The sequence below is a fragment of the Ischnura elegans genome, chromosome 5 (assembly GCF_921293095.1).
Source record: "Ischnura elegans chromosome 5, ioIscEleg1.1, whole genome shotgun sequence".
In the NCBI taxonomy this organism is placed as follows: domain Eukaryota; kingdom Metazoa; phylum Arthropoda; class Insecta; order Odonata; family Coenagrionidae; genus Ischnura; species Ischnura elegans.
The window spans coordinates 89,253,311-89,275,988 of NC_060250.1; the positions used below are offsets into that span (position 1 = coordinate 89,253,311).

Here is a 22,678-nt window from a genome sequence, read left to right on the forward strand (position 1 = left end):
TGAAATTACGAATATCGGGCTCGGTCCCCAGGAGCAAATGCAATTTTTTTATATGAAAATTGGCAAAAAATTTGTCAACAATACTAGCTGTGCCGGCTTAAGTAGCTAAAAAATCAGCACTTCTGACTGTGGTCCATTAAGAGTGTAAAATCGTACATGATTGTGCAACTTTGGAGGGAAAGGGTTCTCCTAAAAACTCACGGTGAGAATCGAGGGGAAGTAGGAGTTCAATAAAAATATCATGGCTGACACAATGCCCCATATTTACGAGCCTATTCGTAAACATAGCGTCGACAACACTCGTAGTTTAACATGTGAATAAGGTCGTGCAGGGTATTTCTTACACTTCTACTTTTCCGGAGTAGGAGTGTAAGAAATACCCCTCCGATTCGTATTTCAGAGGGGGGAAAGGCCAGGGAAAATACTGAGCTTGTCAATGACGAGAGGTGAGGATAGGTACCTAGTAAGGATATCACCGATGACAAAATACTTTATACACAAGCCCATTTTGAGGGCGAAATGGCTCCTCTATTGCCAATTTCAACAGGGATTTGATGATTCCGTGCATTAAGTTTTCGCGTGAGCAGCTAGCTATCTATCCACAAGGGAGGCAGCATCTGGCTATCTTTCGTCCTAGAAAAGCTGAATCATGCAGAATGGCCTTTAACTAAATTCATGAGAGAATATGTGATGGGCCTCAGTAGATGCCTATGGGGAGATATAACGACTGTATTAGCAACAAACAGTAGAGAAGAACCAGTGTCCGGGATTAGACATGACAGCAGTGACGAAGATGATGAAAGTGAGGAGGAGTATCTTAAATATTTGGCTCTATTTACCACCTAATTATTTTGGAAGCTACTCGTAATAAAGAGGCACTTCCAACTAACCATGAACTTTCTTTTAGCCCTCCTCCCAGTTCCCTGATTCCAATTGATCTTTCTTTCCAAAAACCTTTGTTTACTCTTTCCTACCGCCTTTTGCTGATCTTCCCGACACCCAACTTACGCATCAGAAAACACCCCTCCCCTAGCATTTCCTCCCTCCCTCCAGTGATGGAGCTTGAGTGCGTCGCAAAAAACACGACCCCAAAACGTAGTCTTAGGCAAGACTAAACGCCCTTTACCCACCCCTCTCCCATCCGTCCTCGGCACCTTTCTTTATCCTGCCCCCACTTCCTCGACCAGGCAATGCCCATCCCACTCTCACTAACCGCACCCCATTTGTAAATTTTGTGGCGTTGGAAAAAAAACACATACAGGCATCCCCCGAGTTACGTATGTCTCGACTTAAGTAAATCCGTACTTACGTAAGCGATAACCGTATTTCAAATGATTACGTTAATATTCGAATGCGAGCGCGAAGAAGTAGATATTCGCTCGTACAACCTATGGTAGAAAAAATATCAAATAGTTATAGAGTTTTTTACGTGCTAAAAATAACAAAGTGACCCATTTTTGTCATTCCTCGAAGGAAATTTCATTAATTTCTGCAGAAAAATCGCTTAAAAATCCCAAGTCAGCAATCAACGTGAAAATTTGCAGTTCCAGCGATGGATGTGGTGGCGTATGTGGTTGCGCTCATTCCTGTACGATACAACTTGTTATACAGCAATCTCTGAAGCGCCAACGCAAAGGTTCGAGTTACGTAAATTTCGACTTACGAATAGCCTGCCGGAACGCATCTCTTACGTAACTCGGGGGATGCCTGTACATAGTTAATCTCTCCCGGCATCAGGGATATGTTTCCAACTGGAGGAAAGCTGGAGAAGTATTTTCCATTATCGGGGATATGAAGAGAAAAACTTTGTGATCCACATTCATTTTGTTGTATAAGACACATGTTTTGTCGTTTCTTGATACATTTTTGGTCTGTCCTAGCTCCCATGAGACATGGTAGACTAGCATCTCCTTCCACTCCGTTCACCCAAAGTTAAGGCTGAGCTACGTGCCCTGCTGATCCCATAATTGACACTAATCATTATAGCCACATTAGGAAGCACAAGTCCCGTACTGAGGGAAACTAGACGAAACACCAATCTCTTTAAATTAATTATTTTATTTCCACGGGATTAAAAAATTAGCCATCTTCTTAATAATTGTAAAGATTGAGCCAAAACCTGACCTCAATCTGAAATTAGGAGCTTATTTTTTTTGGTTTTATTTAGCACTTTGCATGCCATGGACGTAATATTATGTCCTGTTAATCTTTCTGAAGATTGCCATGGACGTAATATTATGTCTTTCCTTTTAATTGGCTTTGTACGCGTGAAGCCGTAATATTTTGCTCGTGGTACTTTTCCACTATACTGCTTAGTGGTTCTTTTATTTCAAAAATCAAATCCTCGATGGAAAAAGAGTTCTTTTAATGCCTTGAGGACGAAAAGTCCTCTGCAGCAACCGGCATCCTTATCTTAGGCCACTTGGTGTTAAAAGTCTTTTGCGGAAAGAATCGTTCGTTGAGGGTGCAGTGACCCTTTTTGTCATCCAGGATTTATAATGCTTTGCTTGGAAGAATGCTTTTTTATGATTTCCATGCTTTAAATAGTTCAAATTGAGTGTAATAAAGAATTGTTAAGCATGTTATGGCGGTACATCATGTGTTGCAATTTTTTTATTTAAAAAAATAGGTTTTCATTGTTACATTATATATTTAAAAATTAGCAATTATAAATGTTATTCAACTCATTCACAAAGAAGAGAAAATTCTCATTTTCATTGAAATATACATTGATATAAATATATTTTTGATGCTTATGTTTTAAAAAATGTACAAATTTAGTAAAAATGGCTGGATTTTTCAGTAGGGATTTAAAATTAGCGGCCAGCACTCAAAGTGTTAACTACTATAAACATGGTAAATATAAACTCAAATGATGTGAGTAATATGTCATGTTTTGGGCTTATTATTTTACAATATATCTTGTAGATTTGCAAATTTGCAATGTTGGTTTACTTTCGTGAACTCTTGAAAATTATATGTACCTTAATACGTTGGCTGTCTTTAGTTTTTGGGTTTCATTCTTCACCGTATTTGAAATGATACTATGCAACTTTGATAAAGAAAAGAGATTTTTCAATTCTAGCGCTATAAAAAGGCATGCCATAAACGAAAATAAATATTAGCGTGGAAGGGAGGAAAAAATACTCAATAATGATCAAATTAAATTCTTCTTGGGTTTCTGTCTGGGTAAGGTGTTCCATCTACCCCTCTGCCGATGTTTCAATCTAAGGCTTTTCCATCGTCATCATGGCTGTTGATACCTACCGGGTAAGAGGTGTTGCGTATACAAAATTGTCACTCTTCTTCCCTGCAGACTTTTCAATCGAAATTAGTTATTTGCTTTGTACTTTCAATGCTACTATTTATTTACAATTATTATAATTACAATTATAGCACGACTAATTTTTAGTGCTAAAACTAAGAAAATCTTTTTTCTATATCAATGAGATACTTTGCATTATTTTCAATACGATGGATAAAGAAAGACGAAAACTAATTGAGGTTAAGGCACACGTTTTGGGGTATAATTTTTGAGAATTCGTGCAAGTGAACCAATACTTAACCTAAATGTGTTGAGAAATGATATCACATATATTTAAGGAAAAAAATGAATGTGGATAATAACGTTTCTCTCTTTACTTCCCCGATAACGGAAGATACTTCTCCAGCTTTTCTCCAGTAGGAATCTTGCTCCTGCAGGCATAAAAGAAAAGAGGCTTATTATATTAACATGGCGCCTCACTCCTGGCATCAATGGTCTTGATGATAAATAAAAAGTCTACCATTTTAACTTCCGCAAATATGATGGAGCACGGCAGCCGGACGGAGAGCCCAAGAAGAATTTACTTCAAATATTCGCCCGTAGAAAATCATATCCTACGTAATTTATGACTGTAGCTATAACTAATTAAAAATATTGTACATTAAATGGCATTACGGTAGGAACTACAAATATTAACCTACGAAGGTTATTTTGGAAACGGGCTATGACCCTTGTTTTCCTTTTTTTCTTGTAACTGACAATGAGCGATGCATGACATATATTGCGGTTAGGCCGGCTGCTGTTAAAATTTCAAAATCGTTGGAAATAAATACCTATCCTATGCAACGATAATAGTTGCTATTTGCTACTGACCACAAATTTTTAAGATTAAATTTGAATAAAAAATTTTCAATTCTTTACTTGATTACGTTTTCTAAAATGGACGGAAATACTTTAGTGCTAAGATCGTTGATATGTAACTATAAAGAATGGGTTGCATAATTTTTTTAACGATCTTTCACGACATAAAATCAAGAAAATAATTCATTATAAAAAATTCTAGCATAAATAACCACCGAAAACATTATAAAAGCCCACTAAAAACAAAAAAGGTGGTGTGAACATAAGCAAACATTTTTTTTGAGACTTATTAAAAAAGTTTGAAATTACGTATTATATTCAATATTATGAAAAGCCAATTTTCTGGTCCCGCTGACTTCGTATAATCAAGAGTTTACTGTATGTGAAAATTGTAATTCTAGAAACACTCTTTCGCTCATGGCATACGCGAGGATGAGCTATTAAAACTCTCAGCCAGCATAAAACAAAATTGATCTCCAACTATCATCGAATTGCATTAAGAGTTGATGGGAAGAGCCATCATACATAACAATTTACATTCTATCTTCTACTATTAGGGAATTTACAAGTAGATATTTCATTTTTTCTCTTAAATGAAAATAGCCTGTAGTAAATTTAGAGATAACTTATGATTCAGTTCAAAGAAAACTGTTTACTTAACTTCTCGAACGATTCTCCCTGAATGTCTGCTTTCTGAATCACATAAATGTATTGAGTGTAACATATATCACAGGATACAACAACTTTGATAAGGATTCATTATTTTCTGAGGGCCTCTAAATGGCTGAAATCATTCCAATTCCCAAACAGAAGGGAGCTCTAAGGTGTGAAGATTTTAGATCCATCTGCTTAATATTAAATGCATATAAAATATTAATATGGATCACCAAAAAGAGAGTAGAATGGAAAGCTTGAAAGAAATGGAAAAATGGATGAAAACCAATTTGGATTCAGAAAAGACAAGGGAACATGGGGAGCATTATTGGCCCAAGGGCTGCTTGTAGAGTAGAGAATGGAGAAGAACAAACCAACATTCATCCCATTTGTGGGCTTCAAGAAAGATTCCGGCATGGATTCAAATGGAATTGTGCAATCATGAAAAACATTGGGGAGTTCAATAATGACTATAGAATTGTCCACAATTTTTATTTTAACCAGGTTTTTTTAAATAGTATTCCACCGATTAAGGTAGGTTTCCATGGAGTATTAAAGAAGTGATCTGGGAGCCTCCCTTTCCTTCCAGCACTGCCTTCTTCAATTCACTGTGAGACTTACTCCCTTTCATTCTATCTAAAAATCCTATTCTTTTCCTTCCCCTCCCTCGTTTCCCTAACATACCACCCTCCAACACCATTTTGAACATCCCCTCCCCGCTAAGTACTCCCTCCATCCACACCTTCTGTCTCCTCCTTACCTCATCTAAAAGCTGCCTCTCTTCGCCAACCATATCCAGCACTTCGTCGTTCCTTTTCCTCTCCGTCCATTTCACCTTCTCCATGCCCACATCTCGAATGCCTCCAATCTCCTCTCATCTTCTTTCCTCAGTGTCCACGTTTCCACACCGTAGAGAGCTACACTCCAGATCAAACTCTTCACTAACCTTTTCTTTAAACTCTTACATAATGATCCTCTCAGAAGCTCCTTCATGTTCATGAATGCCTAGCACTAGGCGTTCATGAACAGGAAGGAGCTTGAGCAACAAATCAAAAATTTTAATTGTTATTACAGCAAAAACTAATAATTAATAAGAAATTTTACAGAAAAAAGTACTTAATTTGCTTTTGGACGATTGTCGTCATCCACTTCAAGATCTCTGACCCAAGGGGTAATAACTTTTACAATGTCGTTTTTGAAGGCTTCAAAAGCGTCAGGGCCCACCGAGTGACCGTGGTATTTTCGCCACACATATTCATAAAGGTACGAATCGAAGTAGTCGGCTTTGTGAGGAGTATTCTTCAAAGTCCTCTTGATAGCCGACCATGTAGCTTCAATGGTATTTGTGTGGGCACCTGTATCCGGATCCTTGAAATGCACATTGTGTTCGACCTATATATGTTTAAAGCCTTCTTTGTCTAAACAATTGTAGGCCTTCCAGCAATCGGAAATGATATGTTCCAGGCAATACCCATTTCTTAATAATACCAAGTAATTCCTTAGCTGACCTATTAGGAACCACTTGGAAAAAACATTTTTTCGTCCCCCTTTCAATTCCACCAAACACCCATTCACCCTTCACATACCTTCCTCTTCCATACTTCATTTTTCCAAATTTACTTTCATCAATTTCGACAGTCATTCCCACTCCTCCAATTTGAGTACTTTCTTCAATCAATACAGTCTCACACACTTCTCTACAAAAACTATACCAATCAGTCACTGTTTTATCCGTCACTTTCAAAACTGCCATATTGTACTTTTGCATACACTGCCCTAACCATTGACTAGTCAATTTTAAAATTTGACATATACTTAGATGACTATTGAAAAACCAAGAACCCTTTCTTGCAGATCGTGTACATTCATGCGGATTATTTTGAGTTTGATTTTTACATACCCGTCAGTCTTCTTTGGTCTCTTAGTTAATTTCATTTGCCTTTCACACTTATGACATTCATAACTTGACGCAATCAAACCTTCATTCATACACCAATTTAACACACATTTTTGTCCGTAAACAGGCAATAAAGCGATATATCCGCTGGAATATTTAACCTCTCTTGAAAAACATTCATCCAAATTCTTTTTGTAATCCACTTCCATCAAAGTCATGTTCGAACGTTTTATGAAATGGTAACTTCGATAATAAATGCGATTTGTTGATAAAAATTTGGTAACCATAATGCGCGGGGAAAATAGTTCTAGAAACCGCCGCCAATCCATCAATTGGCGAACAAGGGGCTCCAGCTCCGGTTCACCCGAAAAGACATATAGGTATGTAATAAAACTGATTCAAGATGGTCTTTGGAATGTTTTATGGGACAAGAAGTGAATGAAATTATGATGTGTCACTAATTTAACAAAATACAGTAATTGCGACTTGTATCACATCCTTTGGAAAGGTAGTATTCAACTTTTGAAAGTACCAACCTGAAAGGTTAAGTCATACAATGACTTCAAAAGTGAAAGACATTTCAGATTAGAAACCTGAAGGTAAATTTAAGTTTCCAACACTGCAGCACAGGATTAAACAAATGGATACCCCCAGTGCCATAAAATTATCATGTACTTTAGCTAAATGACACTAATCTCAAAGATAGTGAAACTGTCACCACACACCGCATTGTTTTCTGAGAGTATTCATCTATTGTACAAATACTGATTCAGAGGTTTTAATCGAAGACCATCAATTTGATACATTTTCCTTGAGTGAATATCAACAGATGCATTAATTTGACACATTATGTAAAATAAAGGAATTATTTTTCCAATGGAATTTTAGGTCAAGGGAAAGATATCAAATAACACTGGTGTGCACGGAATGGATCATCTGCAAATGAAATTTTTTATGTACTCAAATGTATGCCCATAGCATGGTTCTCAAATAGCAAATAAACACAAAAATTTCTCACCAACAGCACATAGCCTAATATACAGGGTGTTTCACGAGGAATCTCCAATGCTTCAGGAGGTGGTAGGGAAGATTAAGCATTTTTGTCCATAAACATGGGGATGCAGCTCCTTAGTTACTGAGCAATGGCAATGTAAACATCTTTTTGGATGCGCTTTGCAGTCATCATGTAAACTGGTTTTTCCTAGGTATCCAGCCTTTTAGGCATTTAATACTCTGGATTTTTAAGGACATTAAATAATTAAGGTTGGAAGAAAATGTGCAATTATAATCGTCTGAAACAATTAATCTTTGAGCTTAATTAAACGAGAAATTTGAGCATGTATCAACAATACTATTGTGCAATCTCATCCATTTTGAGACTTTTTCAGACAACTAAGTATTATCACACATTTTCGCTGGATTTGAATGGGGAACATTGTAAAAAATCAAAGAAAGGAGATACTTGCACATAATAGACATTAAAAATATAATAGTAACTTCAGGGTGCTAAATTACTATGACATGCTAGTAAGTGCACCATCATTTAGTTTTTTCTAGGTACCCATCTTCAGCTATATCCTATTTATTGATCCAATGAAAATTTTCCTATCAAACTTTCCCAATCCCCATCACAAACATGATAGCACCACAGCAAGATGAAAACTTGACTCCCATGTAGGTCAAAAATTAAAACATTTGTATATATAAAACATTTAAAAATCGTTTATTAAATGAAGTATTCCAGAGATGATTGATGGTAATATATCACTTGTAAATTAATGTGATCCAGTCGATAGAAGTGCCAGAAGCCCACCAGCAGATCCAACAGAGAATATGTAATTTCTGATAAGACGTTAAGGATAGTACTTTAAAATCTTTTAGAGCAAACTTACCTTAACAAGCACAGTTGAGCAGGAATTGCACTACCTATTTCATGAGCACAAGTCCACCAATAAACAGGGTAATCATTCATTTGATAATGACTTGCAATGATAAACAACGGAAATAGCTATATGTCTCTCTTCAGAAGTTATTTTCATACACATTACTTAACCTAAATATTGATAATTTAACACCTTCATATGGACAGCCACTAATCCAGCCCCTACTCCGAGACTAGTAAGGCATAAGGTGGATCCACAGAGAGTAGATAATATTGCTATCATCACCCTAGTTCCCGTGGTCATTGGAATCTGTGGCAGATCAAAGGGGGCTATAGCTAAATTGAAAACCCCCCTTTGGGTATCCAATTTACACTGGATAGAATTGTAATTTTTTTCGGACCCCCACTCCTAGGAGCACCTGCTGGTAGGTTAACCCCTACTCAGCCCCTCCCCCCTGTCCCTATTCTGAATCTGCCACTGATTGCAATTTTAAAGCCTATCCACAGCAACAAGCGTATGGGACAAGCACAAGGGTAAGAAGACAAATTACCACTAATGCTTGTAGTTGGAAATAACAACAAGAATCTTCTATTATGTTTAAGACCAACGAAGAGATGACAATTAACACCAAACTTCGGTCGACTAAAGGTGAATAACAGCAATAAGATCCGCCATAGATTGGTAACAACTTAAACTAGGTATATACATACACACAGCCGAAATTAAAGGATACACTGCAGGGCTGAATGTCTTCAAAATGTAGAAACTGGTGAAAATCACAAGAGCCAAGAACAGGGCATTGTTATAGAATATTGAGAAAGTTGTAGCCTCGTAGTCAGCAACTTCATTCTTCTTCCAAAGAATTCTGTAACAATAAGAAACAATTCTGTGACAACAGGTAAAAATATTCAATGAATTAACAACCGACGTCTATCCATAAGGCCTTAGTCACCTTTCGTCTTTCTCTTTTTTGCTCATTTTCTTGTCCTCGGCCAATTTCTTAGTCATTTCCCTGGTAACAGCTTCCTCTCTCTTCACAGCAACCTAGATGATTACAATCGAATTGGATCAAATGTTTCTGAATACAATTTTAAACTTGACTTATAAAATAGTATCACCAACCTTGTGCTTCAACACAAATTTCGTATTCTTGTACGCGAAAGCCACCAAATATGTGCTCGCCAATGTGACCACAATAAACAATATTGTGGAGGAGTACAGATCGATCATATGGATTCTCCAGAAAAGCCCTAATCGATGATGAAAAACATTATTAACGTATTCAAGTATAAGATACAGATTTATCAAATGAACGGTACCTACATATGGGTATTGCCGATACGATAATGGCATTTCCATAAAATAATGCCGACGACTTGGTCGAAACATTCCGACTGAAATCTTGAAGGAGTAGCTCTTCCTCTTTTGTAAAAGCTTTCTGTTTCCCAGACATATTACTGCTGCTAAGACTTCCAGTCACCTTTAATGAAAGCAGACGCCTACAACACAACTTCGCCGAGGGAGAGTCGACAACGAGAGGTGCAGATTGGGCTGACGTGTCGTCCGCGTTCCGTTGGCTGGCGGCTACGTGCGGCTACGCGTTGGAGTTGGAGATATTCATTTGTTCATTTTCCGCAACCCCGCAACGGCAACCGTGCCACCGTGCCGTGGATCCGTTGACGTCTGCAAAACCTACCGTGAGCGGAAATACCGCTGGAAAAATTATGATATTTTTATTATGAAGGCTGATTTATATTATCGCCTCGGTTTACTATAAAATTTTCAATTTAATTCCATTATCAATAATTTCATTGAGCTTAAAACTGTTAAAATCTCTATAGCGCAGATTGTCTCAGTTTTTATTATTGTGAGAATTCTTTTCCTCGAATGCGATTCGGGGAATAAATCCATAAATCGGATAGTATCAAAAATTCGAAAGTATAGGAAATTCCTCAAAACAAAACCAAACCAAAACGCCTAAAAGCAAACACCTACAATGAGCCCAAAGAACTGTAGCGCCATATAACGCTATGCCTACGATTGGCAGGATAACTATGGATCACTAACAAGCGGCATCGGTATCATTTCATACATGCTCGGTAATCATTGGTTCGAAAACAATAAGCTGTCGTAATTTACCGAAATAGATTTCTTTTCGTGATAATAAATACTTATTTCGCTTATTTGCCTTGGTTTTTTCCTCCACGCCTAAATTTTTCGAGTTAGTTTGATAATTTGACAAGAAACGAAACCGATTTCAGTGCTACATCAGGAAATCGAACTATGCGTGCCTAAGCGGACTTTTAACTTACCTGTTTCTTTGGGACGCCTTGGTTGATATTATTGGAAATGAGTCAGAAACATACTCTTGGTTTAGAGAATACAGTGGAAAATTATACTATTACCGTGTAACAATATCAAAGTAATGCTTGGTAACAGTTCTCCGTCTTAAATTAGGCATATGTTCCCGCAATGTAGTGAAGTCGAGCGATTTCTGTGAGTACACCACCCATGTTTACTGTTTGCTTCGCTAGTCTTTATTTTATGATTATAGTGTACTGTACGCATGATTGAGACAAGCGTGCTTTTTAAAGGCTGGTATTATGACATTTTGTTATTTAAAGAACAATATTTTCATTCATCATGAACCATCACTCACAGGTCCTGATGCTCACCTTAGGAAACCAATGGCTCACGAAAAACATTAAGATGAACGTAAGTTTCATTTTTATCTTAAGTTATAGATGTGTCCTCCCGATAATAAGCCTGTCATTATTTTGTTTTAATCGTACAAAAGGTGGGAGACGGTCGACCTATACATAGGATTGTATCGAGTCAATCAATGTCGTCGTCATTGAATTTCTTCAGCTAAATGGATTCATGTGAGTGTAATTTGAATTTTTTCAATTGAGGCTTTTGTTTCGATAGTTATTTATTCCTTGTATTCTATGAAAAGTCATTCTGAATGCCATGTCAAATTTACTGCTAATGAAATGATATTTTTGATGGGTAATATCCTTCTATTTACAGGCGAATCCAGGAACGTGGGATTGACAAATTTTTCCGTCGAATATGCTCGTAGCTAATGGTACACATGTATCATGTTACATTTTGATACTGAATGGTCATTAACTTTTATAATTAGGGCATCAGTTGTTAATGGTGAATATTTCACCGCGATAAGTAGTGGGTGGTCAGAGAAGTGGCCAGTTTGGCATAATGATCGAAAGCGTGTCGCGAAGAGCATTCACTGGTTCGAGCGGCACGTACAACGTAAGGGCCTCGGAAGTGGCCCGAGACAAGCGCATAAAATCAACAATTGGCGCAACTGTTGTATTTCTAGATGACTCACAGCATTGCTTTGAGCTTGAGGTATTTTTTTTTTCTTTTCTCAGTTGTCTACTCATTGATCAGTCCGGTTTCATGGTGCTTTGTATAAACGTGTCTTGACACTTTTTTCAGAAACGCGCTAAGGGTCAAGCTCTTCTGGAACTTGTGTATCAGCATTTGGAGCTTGTTGAGAAGGACTATTTTGGATTACAATTTTCAGAAAATGGATCCACATCATCATCTACTGACGTCATGGTGAGTGACACTGTCAGTATAATTTATTGAGACTATTCAAGATTTCATTGTTTTAAACGAGGGAAGAAAAGGCTCTTGAAGTGTTATTCTTGAAAAAGAAATTCCCTGTTATTTTCGTTAGTCATCTTCATAGCATTTATATTACTCTAGTAATTATTGCATTGCTGCCAAAAGTTAGTGTGGAACTTTCTGTGTAGCATCATCTATTCTCAGGTGGTGAAGGGAGAATGTACTTTTCTTGCTCATACTTTACTAGGATATGTGTTTTCACTCCTATGTTTTATTGTTATCATTATAGTTTTATCATTATTTTTTTAGCTTGCAATCATGTAGAGACGAATTGGACTCTTACCGTGGCTTGATTGATAGCTTTTCATCCCATGACAGGGAAGGAATTTTCCAGTGTTGGTTTGACCCAACTTGAGGTCAATTACCGTATATACTCGTAGAAGTCGCGCACCTTTTCTCCTGAAATGCAGGTGAAAAAAAGGTTTACAGGAATCCTCCAAATTTTAATGCGAGTCATGCGCCATTTTCCCTCAAATTCTTTTAATTTATTTCTTGAGAGTGTAGCATTGAAACTAGGAAACCTTTGCAGGAATTACATTTCTAACATTATTTAACCTTATTAATCACGTTAACATAATTTTATTGATTTAGTAACAAATCACGAGTTCCTATATTAGACCGCACTCAAAAAGTGCTAGGAAGGTTTTTTTTCCTCATGAGCTGGCCCAAAAATGGGGGTGCGTGGGATATATGAGGGCGCGGCTTACACAAGTGAAAACGGTAAGTTGGGTTAAAAATGTCAAAATAGGGTAGTTTCCTTCATCAAAGAAAACAAAATGCATTGATTGCGATTCCTCACCCACCATTAGTGTATTCATAATATACAAATTATTTGGTTTTAGAAATCCCAGTTTAGATGAATGGCCACGGTCAATTTTAACCTCATCTGAAAAAGGCCAGATTGGCGCCAATGCGATTCTGCTCCACGTGACGACACAGGGACCTAGTTTCTATACAATTAGATAGGAGTTTTACATGGTGTGAGATTAGCAATGCATGCATGAGGCACAGAGCTCAGGGAAACATCTCATAATAATCACACATTAAAAATACCTAAGTTCGGAAAGTTTCCTTCGTTTGATAGGGGAATAATAATCCTTATTTAAGTCAAGCACTACCTGCTAGCAGGGTACTCAGATACCTGCTTGCAGCCTGCATCGTATCAGTGCTCAAGCCTCGCCCCAAGGTCACCTCAAATACGGACAGCTGGAACCAGAAATACGTCGCATGGACTTTTCCCATCATTCCTACTTAGCCGTCGCGTTTTCGTGCGTATGAAAATTTTCACTTTTCGTTTAATTGTGAAAAATAGATATCATCATTCAAAAATCTAAAAGCGTGAAATGCGCACTCCAGGAGTAATAATCTTTCGATTTAGCCAATAAAAAAATACATAATTGGAAACCACCCTATTTGAACAAAAATTCAATATCTTAACTGATGAAAACCTATCTGCTAAGGCTGCTGACTTATTGTTCTCTTCTTTTACCTTTTTTCTTGTTGCTTTCAATTTTCTGTTTCTCCCCTTCCCCTATTTTCTAATATACTTGTAGTTATTTTATGGATTTTCTTTTTACTTTCAGCGTTGGTTGGACCCTGGTAAACTCATCAAAAAGCAGAACAGGAGTAAGTTTAATTTTTAAATTACATTTGCTCATCGGTAAATCTTTGTTTTATGTTGAAGTCCAAATTTTACCCATTTAACTGAATCTTGGAATGAAATAAAAAGTTTCATTTATATTTTCATGCATACAATTTAGCATTAATTTTACTGCCTTTTTTTCAAGATTATTTAACAAAGACTTGATCAAATATATTTATGCTTAGAATTATGATACGTATCAGAAAGTCGTTAATGTCCCAAATGAGACCTTATAAATTTAAGTAATATGTCATGTTCAGTGCTGATGCCAAGGCTTCTGAGCCATGCTCATGAATACATTAAATAAGAATTTCTTCCTTGGAGTTTGATACTTGTCTTTACTAATGTTTTCTGCACTGTCATCTAGAATGAGAGTATGCTTGTAACCCTGGTATCATCCCTTTGGTCTTATTCTTATAAATTTAACCTTTTTTATTTCTTTTCTTACCTTTGCTTCTTTCATGTTTTAGGTGGAAATTTTTTCTTCCGTGTTAAGTTCTATGTCACTGACCCAAGCAAATTGCAGGAAGAGTACACAAGGTACCACTTCTTTCTTCAGATAAGGAAAGATATTTTAGATGGTCGTTTGCAAGTACCTCCAAGCACAGCGTGTCTATTAGCAAGCTACGCTGTACAGTGTAAGTATTGTGAAAGTATAATTATTTGTCATTTTTATGAATCGTATTAAAAATGGTTTTTCATTGTTCTGCTAAGCCCTTTTTATGTCAAATAGGAGATGGCAATTCACATTAACTTCTGATGCACTGTTGACCTGATTTATTGATTTAGCTTGAGGATTACAAATTGATCAGTAATCAGTAGAATTTTCAAAGTTATTCTACTCAAGGTTTTTTTTAAAACAATATTTGAGCCTGCAAAGCTTTGGTAAATTTAAGTTATAATTTTGTATAAGCACATTCTAGAGCACTTTTTTATAGTTTATGATGGTATCTTAGCCACTATATGTCTTTTCCCAAAAGCCATTCCATTAAGGATTGCTCATAGTATTGCCAAAGATATTATGTAAGCCTGTGCACTGGTCTCCACTGAACTTAATGTTCTAATGACAGGTTAACATTGTGAATGTGTGTGTCAGTAAAATGGTTGAATTAAATATCTTCAAGGCATTTTAGGATTCAACTATATTTATCATTATACCAGAGAAAAATTATTCTATTCTACTGTATTAAAATTTAGATCTTTTCACCAGGAATATTTACTATTGTGGAATAGGGGATGGTATGGAGGGCAATTTTCTATTTGTGGGCGTAAGTGGTATGGGCTGTACAAATTAAATATATGCTTGTAAAATTTTTTTTTTTTAAATAAGAAACCTTGAAATTAACAGCATTCGATTCATAGTTTTTGTGTTGCTGGAAATGAGGATCTCAAATGTTTCGCTCACCCATGCCATTGTATCCTATGTGAGTTACCAAAGTGTGGATAGTATTGCAATTTACTTTATAGTTAACCTGTTGCTGTGTTGTTGAACACACCTTCTGAATGAAAATAATAATTTTCACGCCATAAAATCCATTTTGATGATTCTTTGAGATAATTTTATTTTTTAACAATAATCTTCAATTAATGATAATTTATTCCCAGCAATGTTGAAGTTTAATAAGTATTGGTTTAATCAGTGTTGAAATAAGATGTGGTACAAAAGGGCTGTTGCCCCCTCCCCTCCCAAAAAAACAAATACCTGGAGGTATGATAATTCCTGGAAAAATAGGAAAGAAATCATTTCTCAGGATAATAAGTAAGGTGGCTCTTGAATGCAAGCTTTTGTTTTACCTGATCAACAATGAATGTTTAAAGATAATTGGAAAATTTATGAAAGCCACTGGTGATTATTAGCCCTATAGCTTGTTAAGTTTCACTTTCATTCCCACATCCTTGATTTTTCATGACAGACATACATAGTTCGTTGATTGAGTAACCAGGCCTTAAACGTTATTTATCTCAACTTTTCAATATCAAGTTTATCTCTTATGTTAGGTGGTATGGTTTCAAGTTTGTGTTTCTTCTAAGGATGAGTCGGTTCCTAAATTTTTTCAGTTCTTAGTAGCGGTCCGGTTCTCCCCCATCGGTTCTCGGTTCTCAATACTCGGTTCCAACTCTTATTATCTGAATTAATGACAAATTTAACTGACCAACTTCTAGGAGTGAATGAAAATAATTTCACTAAAGATGTAAATTAGCAGGAAAGCCTGGTAAAAAAACCTCAAGATCTTCTCCATAATTTTATTTGCCAACCAAAAAAAGTTTGAATAACACATTGTTAAAGAATGTATGATCGACCAACATGTAACATTATACCAGACAGCCAGCGGCTCTTTCTCCGGGTTTTGATTTAAAAAATTCAACACTTTTACCTTATCTGGGTCTAATCCATTATTTTTTGGCAGAAATATTGTCATGAACAGGCGTTCACTGAAAACAGTGGTGTTCGATGTTGATTTTGAAGGGCCACGCGGAATATTCCTGGAGCGCAGTTTACATTCTGCATATCATGAGGATCAATAGGAAAACTCCTTCAACTTCGCCCGTCTAATAGGGTAGTTTCCTTCATCCAAGAAAACGAAAGACATTGATTAGGATTCGTTACCCACCATTAGTGTATTCATAATATACAAATTATTTGGTTGTAGAAATACCGGTTTAGACGAATGGCAGTGGTCAATTTTATCCTCATTTGAAAAAGACCAGATTGGCACCCATGCGATTCCACTCCACGTGACGTCACAGGGACCTAGTTTCTCTACGAGTAGATAGGAGTTTTACATCGTCTGAGATTACCAATGGATGCATGAGGCACAGAGCTCAGGGAAATGTCTCTTAACCCTTTCATTGCGTAACATTTTCTCAGAGTTGTTTCACATTGGCGGAGAATTTTTTTTCACTGCATTCACTTTGTTTTTCGAAAATATGAAAACATTTTCAATAAAAAAGGGATTTTTATATTAATTTGACAATTTATTAAACAATTTGTTAATGGCATCACAGTGATGCCATCCGCACCCATGTGATAAATGCTCCGGATATTTATGCAACCCGTTACACAAACATTAGAAACGAATTTTTAATAGAAACTAAGAAGCTTGAAATAATTTCTGAAATGATGGCGGAATTGAATTATAAAATAAGATTAATCATTTTTCAGATGTCATCCACTATCCATGCATCAAATTTTGGGTAAATAAAAGTTTTCGAATTTTAATTTTCACATCTAAATTTTTAAATTTACTAGTAACTTAGATTTGGATGCAAACATATGAAAGTTATTTTATCTTTTTGCCATATTCTTTTGCGTTAATGCTGAAAATATTAACTAATAATTGTGGAATTCTTTGAAAAAAGGGTTCAAACACAGCCCTGGAACATCTGCACATCATACACCATCAGAGTTATACTGATTCGCCACTTTAGTCGTTCTAAGGACGTGAGGAGGACTATTTCTGTTTGTCCTTAGAGTTTCAGTGGTTTGTCTTTTTGAGTAACTCAATAGATATTTGAACAGATAATTATAATTTTCATGATGATTATAATTTTCCATGTATAACTCAGTAGAGTAGCCACGGGAGGGGGGGTTATGGGTAACAACCCCCGTTGAGGTGCCAAAAACGGGTAAAATGGCCCCCGCACCCTCCAGAAGGGCCCTCAAACCTCCGGCAAAAACCCCCCATTTCAAAATCGTGGCTACGCGACTGTATAAACTGCCCACTGAGGAGAAATCTATCGATTAACTTTCGCACAACTTTGTTTGCATGTCCCCTGCCTCCAACATCAGGATCCTTCGCCCCCAGTGTAAATTATAGCATCTTGCACGAGGCCATTAGGCTCAGAAAGCATATATAATGTTATGCCGCGTTTGTGACGCCAAAGCAACATGGACTAATGAAGCAGAGTTCTTTAAACGTGTAATAAATTTCTTTCATTCATTGAGTGAATAATTTCAAAAGGGGTCGAATTTTATGCAAGGGGTCTCTTGGTATAGGATCATCTACTCCAGGGTTCCTGCCAAACTGCATGCAACGGAAAATTAGTTGAAATCGGTCTCGGGGAAAAAGTGCTGTGAAGGAGGGAAAAATCGAAGATATTTTCCTACCTTTTCCAATAATCTGGAATGGATAGTCATCTTACAATACTTCATACAAATCATACATTAGGTATATCGGACCAAAAATGTCTCCCATACCCCACGAGTAAGATTCCTATGCTCGGTTATCCTTGAAGAACTGCATGTTGAGAGGCATTGGCAATATGGACCAAAGCCTTTCAGACGACAATATTTCCTCCAGCTCCACATACTTGCATCCTCAACGTAAACCTCAGTTAACACCTATAAAATATACTGCAATAAAATACATTACACTTACAAAATGCACAAGACTGATGAGGTTGCTCTTTTGCAGTCAGAAAGAGATGTAAGCGTTAAAGTTTAGAACCGACGTACAAGAAATATCTAAACGTGAATGCTCCAGATAAAACGGCAACGTATAATAATCCAAAAAAATTGTTTCTTTGCGCATAGAAATTTTGCTGACTTTCTTTTCTGATTGTAATAGCTCTATTTGGTCGAAGTAAAATGTGTAAATTGCTTCAAAGTTAAAAAAAACCTTCGCAGAGAAGACCCAATGCAGTGTTCCATGCATACACTTGAGTAAATTGTGCCAGAGGTAGTTCTATTGTGAGGAGATATTCTAAGCCTAGTTGACGAAAGGCTGATACATAAACGGTCTTTGGGGTTTGAAAATAGGAATAAAGTTAAAAATGAAGATGTCTCCCATATTCCACGTAAGTGGCTAAATATATGTAAAATACCAAAATGTCCAATGGAAAAAGGCCATACGGTAATACTAGAAAAAAAATCTCTATAGAGGAGTGAAAATGCACGCAATCAAAAGATGTCCGAAGGAGAGACTGCTAATAACGAGAGTCGCAAAAACTGAGAAGGAAGAGCTGGCCTTTTCTACGAAATGCACGCAACAGAATAGTTGCATGGATTTCTAATAAGAATGGCAAAAATACTTCTAAAAATGGAGATAACAGGCGACACAGAGCGACTTGTAGTCTATTCCGCGGTGACGGAAAACGACTTTTTTATTTTAGCCCCGAAATTCGATCATTTTTTCCCCAAGGATTTCCCCAATTCTAATTTCTCCTTAAAAATGGAAAAATTATAAAAGTTTCCCTAGAACCTTCATTATTTCCCGTGAATAACGAATTGGTGGTCGTAATTATTCCCACCTAGTAACTTTAACAAACTCATACGAAATAAATGAGAAAAAGTCGAAAACTCTATTTCTTCTTCCGTAGCCAATATAATCAGACCCCTATTGAAAGGATCGTTCAGAAAATGAGTGGCAAATATATTATAGAAGAATGTTAGGAGTTATAACGGCATTATGTAAATATTAAGTTTAAACATTAATAAAAACAGCAACAGATTATTCAAATGTGTTTAGCGTGTGTAGGTATAGTGACCGTAATTTGAAATACGAAAATATTTTTCGTCAATGAGATGAAAGGAAATATTTTTTTGAAAAATTTTAATAGGACTAAAACGAAAATAATAACCTTCAAATGAAGCAACACTTAGTACAAATATTCAGAAAAGTAAAGAAAATATCACATTTAAATTTTTTTGTAATGGCGAAAAATCTTACAGATAAAAAAGTACTCCATAAATGTAAAAAAAAATTACTCAAAAAATATAAACTATTTTTCAAAAACGGAAGGCATATGCAGGTAGTCTAATCCATTTTGTGTGCGGGAAACCATCATGAGAGTAGATAGAACAGAGCGGAGGAGCGTAGGGAGCGATTGAAGGACATAGGCCGGCGTGGCATCAATGTGATGCCACCCGCCCGTTGGCAGGACCTACGCTGGGCATCAATGCTATGCCATCCGCACTCAAAGGGTTAATAATCACCTATTAAAACTGGCCAAGGTCGGAAAGTTTTCTTCGTTTGATAAGGCATTAATAATCCTTATTTAAGCCAGGCGCTACCAGCTAGCATGGTACTCTGCTACATACTAGCATCCTGCATCGTATCAGAGCTCAAAGCCTCGCCCCAAGTTCACCTCACTTGCGGCAGCGGGAACCAGAGCGACATCACACGGAGTTTTCCCAGCATTCATACTTAGCCGTCGCATTTTCGCGCGCTTGAAAATTTCACTTTTCATTTAATCACGAAAAATAGATATTGTCATTTGAAAATCTAAGAGTGTGAAATGCGTACTTCAGGAGTAATAATCTTTAGATTTAGCCAATGAAAAAATAATAGGAAACCGCCCTTCTGGGTGCTGTGGCGTCACCTCGATTTGACTCGTTTGAAGACGCCCAGAGAAACCAATGGTATGTTGAAAGAACAGCGCCATGCAGTGGATGGCGTTTTAATATCTCTATTCACTTTTTGGCCTTAATTACGCTGCAGATCATTTCCGCTTTGGCACCAAATTCAAATCCTCGCCACCGTTCCGAGCCGATTCCAATGTACCAACTTTATGTGACCGGTTCTCGATACCGGTTCCACAGCCAAGAACCGGTAGTACTGAGAACTGGTTACCGGAACCAACCCATCTCTAGTTTCTTCCTTGTGTTCTGGAAATAATCTCACTCCTGCCCTTCGATTGTAAAAATAATTAATTTAAAAAAAGACAAAATAGTGAAGCTTATGGTGCTATTTTGTTACCTGCTTTTATAATAGTTTTTGTGAGCTAATTTTGGGTGCTATTTGTAACAGTGACTTTATTGTTTCTGCAGCTGAACTTGGCGACTATCATCCTGATGAACATGGTTCTGGATACCTCTCTGAATTTCGTCTCATCCCTGGGCAGTCTGAGGAGATGGAGAAAAAGATTGCAGAACTTCATAAACTTCACAAGTAAGCCAGCTTATTTATTTTTCTGGCAAGGAGTGTATTTATTTACTATTTTCAAGTAGTTGTACTCTTGAATTTTATTTCTACCATTATCTCTGGAGGTACCTCAGTTTTACTGTACAGTGGAGACTGGATAAAACGATTCCTCATGGAGCCCAAATAAGCCCTTGTTATGGTGAATTATTGTCTAAGTGGCATTTGAGCTAATAATACCCATGAAAACTATTGCCTTTGTAAGAGGCAGGTTGATTTGTTGGCGGAAGTACTTCTGTTTAGAGAAATTATGTATAAATGCCGAAAGAAGGGGAAAGATATGACAGTAATACATATCCTTACTTAATATACCTGCCAGCCTTCAATGTTTTAGCTTAGTAATGACTCCATAATCTGCAAACATTATCACAATTTCTGTCTGTATTCCAGTACACAACCAACCAAGCCACACTTATCCTTAAAAGTAGTGCATTTACGTGACCATTCTATTATTTTAATCAGTATCACGCAAAATTCAACTATGATGGAGTAAACAAAAGTGGATTATGATTATTCCTTACTTTTACTATTTCCTTTGGTAATTATTGTTTATGATGGACACAATCAGGTTTTGTATGTAACAATATGCAATTGTTACTGAACATTCACCATTAATTTCATTTCTAACAGATTGCTTGCAGTTACAGCGACTTAGCACTGCTGGAGAATGTTTTCTGCAATGGCAGGTGCCTACTCCAAAATTGCCATGTATTTATTGTATTTTTCAACATACTAACCATAGGTCAATTGATGGTGTACCTGTAATCTCTCGTTTTGCCAGGGTCTTTAAATATGCCGTATTCGTACTAACATGGTTCCACTGTATGTGTTTTAGTTTCCCAAATATTGTCTTGAATGCAAACAGATTCTAAAAAATAATGTTGTGAACTCTCAGTTATGTGAACTAGTAATGATAATGTGATCTAATCACTAACATAATTTATGTGAGTACAAATAAGTACTTATGTTGTACCATCTTAAGTTGGTAGTTGGCCATTAAGCAGTCAGGCAAACAGCCTTTGATATCGGTTAGGCAAGATGGATTGATGGAACCGTACGAAGTAATTATGGCAGCTTTTGTTGAAGAATAGAATAAGTGGCCGTAATAACTTCTAAATAATGAGCAGGAAATTGATTATAAGATTCAATTACAGTAAAACCTCTATGTAGTGAACCTCTCTACATCGAAAACCTCTATACATCATACCAACCCTCTGGTCCCGTCAGTTTTACATGTAAATTTATAGGCAAACCTCTCTATAGTGAACCTCTTTATATCATAAAACCTCTATATATCATAGCAACGAGACACCCCCGAGACGGCCTAACTACCTCCGCATTTCGTACCGAGACAACTAGAGACCATCAATGCAGCCGCAATAACGAACATGGAATGACATTATCAGTGATAAATGTTTCACGCTTATTTTTTTCTTATACACCTTTAATAATTTTCACGTTAACCATTAGTTTGGTCCATTTTGTTCCATATGAGAGCATACCTAGCAGTAAATAAGAAAAAGGCATCCAACTCTCCTAATCATATTAAGTGGCAGTTAATGATGATGATGACAGAAGACATTGTTTTCTCTCAAATCATGGTCAAAATCTTAGGATAGCAATCGCTTTCATTTACTTATGGCTTTATTTTCTTGTAAGTGCCTACATACTATGTTCAGTTAATAAAAGAGGCGACCAGCGCAGCTTATAATCACTTGCTGGCGGAAATATTTCAACCAACTTCACTCCCATCCATGGAGACAGAATTACTTGACCGCATTGCTACTTCTGCTTCTAAAATGAAAATATTTCATGAATATACTGCGACTCGAAATAAATCAAATACAATTTTGCAATTATTTCATTCCCACATTTCCCGGTGTAGCACTTTCTTACTACCGC

At 36.7% G+C, this 22,678-nt stretch overlaps 2 protein-coding genes across 4 annotated transcripts in view; one reads left to right on the forward strand and one right to left on the reverse strand.

Moving 5' to 3' along the window:
• Positions 1 to 8,375: 8,375 nt before the first annotated feature.
• On the reverse strand, positions 8,376 to 10,154 carry LOC124159227 (translocon-associated protein subunit gamma). The gene is made up of 5 exons (XM_046534888.1): positions 9,884 to 10,154; positions 9,683 to 9,810; positions 9,513 to 9,604; positions 9,294 to 9,425; positions 8,376 to 8,519 (listed from the first exon to the last, which is right to left on the reverse strand). The coding sequence occupies exons 1-5, from the start codon at positions 10,011 to 10,013 to the stop codon at positions 8,453 to 8,455; spliced, it is 549 nt and encodes a 182-aa protein (XP_046390844.1). The 5' UTR covers positions 10,014 to 10,154; the 3' UTR covers positions 8,376 to 8,452.
• Positions 10,155 to 10,671: 517 nt separating this feature from the next.
• LOC124159225 (tyrosine-protein phosphatase non-receptor type 4) overlaps positions 10,672 to 22,678 on the forward strand; it is a 34,589-nt gene continuing 22,582 nt past the window's right edge. For all 3 annotated transcript variants that reach the window (XR_006864931.1, XM_046534886.1, XM_046534887.1), the window contains exons 1-8: positions 10,672 to 11,056; positions 11,222 to 11,275; positions 11,358 to 11,442; positions 11,591 to 11,932; positions 12,023 to 12,145; positions 13,798 to 13,840; positions 14,327 to 14,494; positions 20,626 to 20,746. Coding sequence is in view for 2 of the 3 variants with exons in the window: in XM_046534886.1 (XP_046390842.1) it covers positions 11,780 to 11,932; positions 12,023 to 12,145; positions 13,798 to 13,840; positions 14,327 to 14,494; positions 20,626 to 20,746 (608 nt within the window). In the remaining variant the exon portion in view is untranslated. The remainder of the gene's footprint in view (positions 11,057 to 11,221; positions 11,276 to 11,357; positions 11,443 to 11,590; positions 11,933 to 12,022; positions 12,146 to 13,797; positions 13,841 to 14,326; positions 14,495 to 20,625; positions 20,747 to 22,678) is intronic.

Coding starts and splice junctions, on each gene's coding strand:
- LOC124159227 (XM_046534888.1), bottom strand. CDS start 10,013: ATGTCTGGGAAACAGAAAGCTTTTACAAAAGAGGAAGAGCTACTCCTT. Junction 9,426..9,512: donor AAAAAAGAGAAAGACGAAAG/GTGACTAAGGCC, acceptor TTATTGTTACAG/AATTCTTTGGAAGAAGAATG. Junction 8,520..9,293: donor AAGACATTCAGCCCTGCAGT/GTATCCTTTAAT, acceptor ACGTCTTATCAG/AAATTACATATTCTCTGTTG.